The 9,291-nt window shown below is 35.5% G+C and overlaps 1 protein-coding gene across 13 annotated transcripts in view; it reads left to right on the top strand.

Moving 5' to 3' along the window:
* Positions 1-2,521: 2,521 nt before the first annotated feature.
* LOC138333469 (uncharacterized) overlaps positions 2,522-9,291 on the top strand; it is a 57,486-nt gene continuing 50,716 nt past the window's right edge. For all 13 annotated transcript variants that reach the window (XM_069281861.1, XM_069281863.1, XM_069281862.1 and 10 more), the window contains exons 1-4: positions 2,522-2,681; positions 4,687-5,010; positions 5,274-5,405; positions 6,106-6,210. In XM_069281861.1, coding sequence (XP_069137962.1) covers positions 2,627-2,681; positions 4,687-5,010; positions 5,274-5,405; positions 6,106-6,210 — 616 coding nt within the window. In that variant the 5' untranslated portion in view covers positions 2,522-2,626. The remainder of the gene's footprint in view (positions 2,682-4,686; positions 5,011-5,273; positions 5,406-6,105; positions 6,211-9,291) is intronic.

Below are 9,291 nucleotides of genomic sequence, written 5' to 3'. Positions count from 1 at the left end.
AATCAGAACTTCGTGGGAATATTGAGGATGAATTCATGACCCCTAATTTCAAGGAAACGATGCGGTGTGTAATTCCCCTGAGAAATAAAAAGAAAGTAACGTTTGATTGTATGTACAGAAGCCAATCTAGCAGTGAGAACAACAACAAAGAATTGAACAATGTAATATCGGATGTGTTTAACAAAAGGGAATACGTAATCATTGTCGAAGACTTTAATTACAAGAATATAAACTGGGATCTAGAAAGTAACACCGATGCAGAAGGATTTATGACATCGTAATTCCTTGATTGTGTTAAGGAGAATTACCTACTACAGCATTACAGGATTATACAAGATATCGATAGAGAAATGACTCATCTATTCTAGATTTGGTGTTCACAAAGGAAGAGGATGATGTAAAGGATCTACAAATTAAAAACCCAATTGGGCATAGTGATCATGCAACTTCAACATTCTAGATAGAACTAATGCTGGATAAATAAGAGACACCAAAACATAAGTATTGTTTATACTCTAAATTCTTGGAACTACTTTGTCGACTAAATGCATAATTGTATGGAAAAATGTATACCAGTGGCAAGAGTTGGTCCACGAATCAGATGTCGCAAAGTAAATGTGAACCAAATTAAATCGCTGAAGGAAAAAGGAAAAGCATGGCATACATGTACTCAAAAAATAATTCGACAGCAGCAAATTTTGAAAAATATAGGCAAGCCAGAAACTCGGCAAAATCCTTCTTAAGGAAAAGATCAATTCAATATGAGGCCAATAATTCTAAAGGATTCAAATAAGATCCCATTTTTTTTATGAAATCGAGAACCAAATCAAATGGTGGAATACCAAATCTGGAATTAGATGGCGGAACTTTTGTAGAGAGCGACAAAGGGAAGGCAGATGAGTTTAATAAATTCTTCTCGATCCAGTATATTTACTAAGGTGATTATCATCTCAATGCCAGATGAAATAGAAAATAATAAAAAATGGAGAATATAAATTAACTTGGAATATGGTCAGAAAAATGGCAGCTTCGTTTTAATGTTTCCAAGTGTAAAACTCTGCACTTCGGAACACGAAATCAAGCACAGGAATATTCAATGTTGAACGAGGATGGAACTGTTATTACCATAAAAACGACACCTCTGTGAAAGATTTAGGTGTAAAATTTGACTCTGAGTTGAAATTCAGCATTCATGAAAAAGGCAAATAGGTTGATTGGATTGATACGACGCATATTCACAATTTGGATAAGGAAATGTTTATACCAATGTACAAGTCGCTAATAAGGCCGCAACTTGAATATGGAGTAAAAGCATGGTGTCCAATATTAGGGAAGGGAAGGATATTCTGGAACTGGAAAATGTACAAAGAAGGGCAACAAAGCCTCCATGACAAAACATATCCGGAAAGACTAAAAATAAGTTATGGAATGATTTATCATTTAAATATAGGATACTCAATAAAATTGACGTAACAAGTGTAACACCAGGAGGCCTATTCATTCAATATGAGGTCAATAGAAGGTTAATAGCTGAGAAAAGCCACGACTAGGCTGAGATGTAGAATCAACTTATTTGCAATTCGAATTGTAAATGTGTGGAATAGTCTTCGAGAAAACGTTGTCTGCGCAGAAACACTCAACGCGTTTAAGTCCAAACTAAATAAGGAATGGAGAAATCACCCTCTGAAATTTAATCTTGATTGTTACCGATATAACTATATCAGGTCATCGCTGCGACAGGAAAAAGGCTAGATCTGGATATAATGGACCAGAGTGCATGCATACCACACGCGCAAATATGTGAAATGTATATATATATATATATATTATGAATAGACAGAAGAAAACAAAGAGCGTTGAGTATGGAGTAATTTCTAACTCTTGTTATGAAGTATATGGACATCTATGAGTGTGACTCAACGATGCATGTGCAACCAAGGAAATACCAAGTGACTCAAGTCTAAGTTGAGGAGGTCAGTTAAATCAGGTAAATATGAATAGTGGAACTCTTGCCCTGTTTATAGTGCTTGATCACTGAAGCATGCCACCGAAGATTCCAACGCACCCACCCAGTGGGCATGCCAGCCATCCTAGGCCTATTACCTGCACTGCCGTGTATGTTGAGAACTTAGCCGGAGCATAAACTAACATTTTACAGACTATGGCGTGTCTCGGCCAGGGGACAGAACCCAAAGCCTACCTCAAAGGGAAAACCCTTAAATGAAGGCCGAAAGTGAGGCGGTGTCAAAGGGAGACATTTAAAGGAAGAAGAAAATCAGTAAGACTTAAAAAAAAGAGAAATATCCTTACTTTTAGTCGCCTCTTACGATCATGCTATAGGGGCAGCAGGTACAGTTCTTACACACGCGTCTTAAGATATTCATAACATGACTGCAAAGGTCAGTTACGTGATAAAAAAAATAAGCCCTCAGTATGATAAATATTTAAAGAGTCATAACAAATGTCTGTTCGGTATATTTAGCGCTTCAAAAATGACATCCGGGTTGAGTTAATCACTATCAACAGGCGCATGCGTAAATAGCTTTATAATGTATTTCTATCACAGTAACTGTAATGTGCAGAGACAAACGGAAACATTTGTCCTGTTACCAACCACCCTGATGATATGGAGATTTGGTATGATCTGATCCTGTGGGTTTTACTCTGGTCTGGAATAGAAGGTAGGATCTAAATACGTTTGTTTTCCATCCTTATCTCCCGTCACATTATAAAGCATATTTTAATGGCAACATATTATAATCGGTATACCAACGGTAAGTGTAGTTTGTCTGGTTGAATGGAACTTATTGGTAGTTGATCTTCAGTGATAATACAAGATAAATACTACATATATAACAACACGTATGTAAATTTCTTCCTTTTGAGATTTCTTATCGATCTTAATTCCACAACCACATTTCCTGTCGAAACATGATAATTTTGAAGGGTTAGTTACCTACTAGTAACTCACTGGTAAAAGTTCCTCAAACAAATGCCGGTTTCATAAGCACATATTAAAAAGAAATACCAAACATCTGTATTAATTTTGAGAACAAAACCTGTGATTTTGTATACATATTTGGTTGAATTTTTTATAATAATAATATACACAGTATAATAAAATATTACATTAGTTATTCCTCATTTACTGATGCATCTTCTGCATAGGATATGGATAAATACATTTGTATAATGTTTTAACTTGTTTCCAAATTATATTTCTTTCTTGTTAAAGGCCCATTACCTTTCCGGAGCAAAAATATAAAGGTTTGTTAAAAAAACATTTATAACATCAGAAAATGCGTACCGATGACCTAAAATAAGGTTACGACACCAAACATATGCAAGATTTCCTGCGTAATATATGAAAACAGTGGAGAGTCAATTCGCTGTATTGCCGTCTGGCGCAGTGATAGTCAACTACCGCCCGGTATTTAGGACGACGGCGGGAAACATAATACGACCCGCGTTATGAAAATAAACATGTTATTTATTTTAATCAAATCGTTCAGAAGGTGATAATAAATGTAGTATTAGCGGAAAGTTAATAATTTTTGCGACTCTACAAAATTATCGATCTTGTTTTACATTCCCATTAAAAAAATTAAAGCCGTTTCGGAAAGGTAGTGGGCCTTTAATACTTGACACTACTTTTGTAAATTATTGTACAGAAAAAGACACACACAAAATAAAGTTTATATTAATTAAGCATGCACACCGACAAAACGTTTTTGACGTGTATGGAGCTTTGTATTATATCGGTTAGTAGGTGGGTTTTATTGGCAAATCACTTCCGCGTGTCAACCTCCATTGGAGTTTTTCGATATGGTCTAATGTTAAGGTGCCTTAATGGTAGAAAAAAGATTGTGTCGTTGCAGAAACATATTTATAAAGATTGGAAACTCTTTCTGCTGACAGCAGATGGAGCTCCGGATTATAGGCATATCATCTTGGCTAACTACTTTTAAGTGAATTCTTTTAAACATTATATTTTGCATTAGGTTTTAATATATTATAAACGCTTCTTTTCGACTCTTGCTCCACTGGGTTTATCATCTCATAAACTAAGCAAAGTAAGAAGTTAATCCTTCAATAAATCTGCCAATTGTAAGAATGGTGGAGTTTACTTTCACAGGTGCGTTCTGTATATCTCCCTTAAAATTATGCAGGGCTTCAAGGGCCAACATATATCATATCGGCAAAATACACATAAGCACACATAGTATGAATACCATTATTGCTATGCAGCTGTATAAATGTTCAGTTAAACATGAGATCGATAATAAAATATATTGTCTCTAGTTAGCTAGTGATTTATGGGAGTTCAATAGCAGAATAAGGCACCACTCAGTAGCGATATAAAGCCTATAAGAGCAACAGTCCTATGAAGGGATGTCGTTTTGACCAACAGCAATACTTCCCTAGGGTTGGGTAATAAAAGACGTTATTGATTGAGCGTTTCAAGTTCATTTGAATATACATTATTATGATTGCGCGTAGATGGTCTTCTGATCATTGAGTACTAGTACAGGTTTGCTGTTTGAAGTTTAAGTGAAATGTTGAAAAAAGCCTTGCAAACAGAAAATGAGCAATTAAATTATTAGTACATTCAAACGGTGAAGTGATGTAATTTCAAAAATATCTTTGATTTCTTTATCAGATATCCTTTATCCGATGTGTTTTTAGCCTTTGACACTTGTGGTACCTGTCTACAACCTCCAGCCTTCACAAGTAACTTCACCACAATGACAGCCCAGTCGGACACTGAATCCACACTTACCATACACCATGACCTCGGGGAGGTACCCGTGAAGGTGGAGGTACAAGTCAGACCACCCCCGGGGAGACCAGATACTGAGTATGTGTTCCCGGGGATAGGGTCGGCTCAAGCTGACGATGACCTGTCACTGACATATGCAGGAGTGGTCTACAAATATAACTCACAACAAATCGTACTTACGGTCCCAAAGAAAAGTAATAACAACCCTTCTGGAACAATCATATACACAGGTATATTCAAAGTTATTCAGACAATCACATATACAGACATGAAAACAAATTCAACAAGCGAGTAATATGACCATTTCATTTAATATGTTTTGATGTATTTACATTTTAATTATAAATTTCAATATAAGGAAAACCAATTAAAGATACACACTTCTAATATTCCAGTCTCGTTTTGACCTGGATCGACGAAGTTTTGATATTTTATAATACAATTTATCAATATCTGTTTACAATTAGTAATTTTGTCATATTTGTTTTCAAAGGTGAGAATGCCTGGATTGGTCCAAAATCACAGAGAGAACAGACTGCTGAAATTCGCGTGAAACTGTGGACAAATTGTACATTTCCAGCTCCAGATTTCGAATCCGTTTGGTTTCTGATGGTATCAAAAAATGGTAAAAACAATAGCATTGAAAAAAATGTCTATTGTAGAATTACACGTTGGCCGTTGGTTCATTATCCTTTATTTGATAGTACGGTTACATTTTATATCTAGTTTTACACAGAGATAATCCGTAAGAAGTTGCATCTTAATCCTAATCCTAAGTTTACACTATGTTCTCTGTTATTACAACAATCGCGTTGCAGGCCGCCATGCATTTTATCCATCCGAAACTCACTTTATCCATCTGCATACCAGTTACATTATACATGATATTGTTTGACCAGTGTGGGTATGTAGAGGAGACAAACATAACCAAGTGGCCTGTCATATCAACGGCTAATGCATAATCAGGAAAATATGGTGAAACTAAAAATCGGTTCTGTGGACAGTATGGAAAAAACTGTTAAGCCCAATGTATGTTGTTTCCCATTATTAGCTCTTGCGTACTAATACCTTCTACAGAGTTCAAGAGGTCACGAAAACACTGGGTTTAAGTCAGTGTGAGAATTCATTGAAAGAATGTTCAAATATTCTTTAATGTGATAATGACCAGTTTAAATGTAAATATAAGCATTTACTATCATATGTTGACTTGCATTTGGTGTTCTAGCATATCTTTCATGGCGAATTATTTAGATTGTGATTTTATTTTAGAACTCGATCTGAAAGAGATGTGGTTAAGTTGTAGAATAAATGTTTGATGTTAACAGCTACTCACTCATACAAGGAGATCAAACATGGATTGGGAGAAGAACCAGAATATGTGTCTGTACAAATCAAACACTTCAACCAGGATTGGTACACAGACGGCATTGGTGAGTAGATAGGACAATCCTAGATTCAAAAATGGAATTTGTTTACCTTTTTACGTCTTGTTATATGATATACAAACATATACTGTCGGATTTTTAACACAAAGGCATGTATAAGCCTTGTGTTTATACAAGCACGTATGGCTGACCTACATTTGTACTCATTTAAATGCGGAACGTTGACCTCTCATTTAAATGCGATTTTTTCTTTATCTTCCTCTTATTCATATCTACCTTCCATAACACATCTGTGAATTAACCTTATATATGATAATTCATATCACCTTCCATAACACTCTGTGAATTAACAAATATCTATAATGATAATTTAATTTGGGAATAAGATACCAAGGACTCATAAAAAAGTACGATAAAGTCGCAATTTACGTAAAATGGTCAAGACAATTTGCATAAATTATGATGACCGATGACCTTATTTCCGCCCGTCATTTGCATATGCGTACGTATCTGCGCAACTTCCGGTTGAAAGAAGGTCACACTAAAGACCAACGTGAACGACATCGGGCATTAAACATAATTGATTAATCTCCCCTCGGTAGCTCCGATTGACTAAAGACAGGATTTTGCCGATATTATTACGTGTAAATGCAATGATATAATGACAATCATCCTCGGTAACCCAGGCGATATATACACCAACGTTAATATCCCCTGGGAGCAATCGCGACCTTCATCTCGAACTCCTGAATAATTAATGAGGCATTTTCATTGGTTCCGTCACGCACACCCATCGCATAATTTGACCAATCACATTAGACTTAACAAAACCGAATAGGTAGTCTAGAAATAAAGATGGTGTCGCCCTTTCAGTTTTCGAGTGTATTGGAACGATTTGCCATTCCGGTACTAAAAGAATTTCAAAAGAAAAGTTTTGAGGCTTTATTGGAAGGAAAAGATGTTTATCTGTCGGTGAAGACAGGTGGGGGTAAGAGTCTGTGCTATCAGGCCTTTCAACAATTATGGACAGAAAAGAATGACGGAGATTCAAATTGTGCAGTGTTGGTTATTTCACCACTTGTTTCAATAATGAAAGAACAGAGCGACTTTTTAGAATCTCGAGGCTTTCGGACCACTTACATTGGGAAGGACTCGTCGGAAGATAATGACATTTCACAAAGTTGCCACAGAAGCGGCATGTCTTCATGGGCGCAGCCATTTATATCCATAAATATTTTCCCTCCAAGCCTGAAGAGTTCTCATTTTGAAAAAGTTATGTTGATTGGTTTCTATTTATAGAATGACGTTATTGAACGAAGCTATGAGATCGAGTACGCCCACGGGTTGATAAGTGTAGCGTAGTGTAGTGCGATCACCCGTGGGTCTCCGACGATGAATGACAATCCTCATCAGACATATGCCAAATGAAGTGGAAGTTCTCTGTAATCTTTTAGAATCTCGATCGTTACGGTTTTCACGACATGCCGGAAAATGTTCTTGATACAAATAGACAAAGTTGTCGTACATGTGATGTCGATCTAATATTATTTATATTACGTGAAGCATTATCCAAATAAAACAACAGGGTCACACTTAATAACGACAACAAACGACAACACGTTAAATACAAGGAAAAGTTAGTGACAACACAAGATATGTTATTCAGTACATTAAAATGAATATTTCTACCAAGTTTTATGAAGATTGGAGCAAAAATGAAGGAATTAGAGCGATTTGAATATTCTGAAATCGGCCGCTGGTCAACGATAAATCGAGTGACAAGAGGTTTGCCGTGACGGTATACCGACAACACGTTGTAACATCGAAAATGTTTTAAAAACCTAACGACAACAGAAGATATGTGATTTGTCATACTATAATGCAACTATGTACAAAATTTCATTAAGATTGGAATAAAAATGAAGACTTTATACCTGTTTTAATGTTACGAGATCGGCGACTGGTCAGGTTTACTACCGACAACAGATCGACGACTCACACACGCCTGTACACGCGTGTGTACGAGTGCATATTGGGTCTCGATACTGTTTGTTTAAGCCATTATTGTGTAAACATTATTATAGTCGGTGTAGAACTCTAGGCCATACTCAATACACGAGTATGTTTTCAGACCCTACGTGACGCTACCCAAATTGGAACACTTTTTGAAGATAATTGTAAAAAAATTCTTACATGTGGTTGAATCCAGATTTTTTTTCTTAACATTCCACAAATAGATGCTTTTATTATTAATTTCATGATTTGTTTACTTGTCAGCCCTGTGTTTCAGCAGATTTGAGTACCCAATAAAGTTCAAACGTATTTTAGTTTATTCAGGGCACAAGTCTTTCAAAAATATTCCATTCAGCATTTATTTTTCTCATTTTAAAATATATGGTGTTTTTAGGGTTGTCGCACGACGTCGTTTCCCGGAGTTTTTCAAAATTTCATTATTTTCATTTTTAAATACAGATAATAAGCAACTGGAAAGAAAATGACATATTAAAATTATCACAGTTATTAGTCAGCACCTTAATTTTTGTTCAGGACTGTTATTGTTAGTTTAGATTACAAACTGAAAATTCTGTATCACATATTTTAAAAGTGTTTCATTTTGGGTAGCGTTCCAAATTGGGTAGCGTCACGTTAGTTTTTGTGTGTGTGTGTATTTTTAGCTGCGTAAATATTTTTATATTAATTCACTTTTTTATTTACGCGGTAACTTTGACTTTATTTAATACGTTTTATTTGAAAGATTAAGTTTTAATATCTTGAATCCCGTCTTGCGGGCACACAAGATTTCGCTTGCGTATCGTAAGTTTTAATTTCGGGAAGCTTACAAATATTACGTTTATTTAACACTTTTTATTACTGAACTTACATATTTTATTTATTGAATGATTTTTACTGACACATACATACGTGTAATTCATTTGAAAAGTATTAGAAGGTAAACGAATTTTAACTGTTAAAACATCTTGAATCCCGTCCTGCGGGCAAACAAGATATTTCGCAAACATATCGTAAAATGTCCAACTGATAATTTCGCAAACGTATCGTTTAAAGTCTAACTGTTTAAGAGAAACACAATCCTTAAATATCTTGAACCCCGTCCTGCGGGCACAC

This window comes from Argopecten irradians, chromosome 10 (genome assembly GCF_041381155.1).
Source record: "Argopecten irradians isolate NY chromosome 10, Ai_NY, whole genome shotgun sequence".
NCBI classification, from domain to species: domain Eukaryota; kingdom Metazoa; phylum Mollusca; class Bivalvia; order Pectinida; family Pectinidae; genus Argopecten; species Argopecten irradians.
This window is presented reverse-complemented; position numbering and strand designations above follow the sequence as displayed.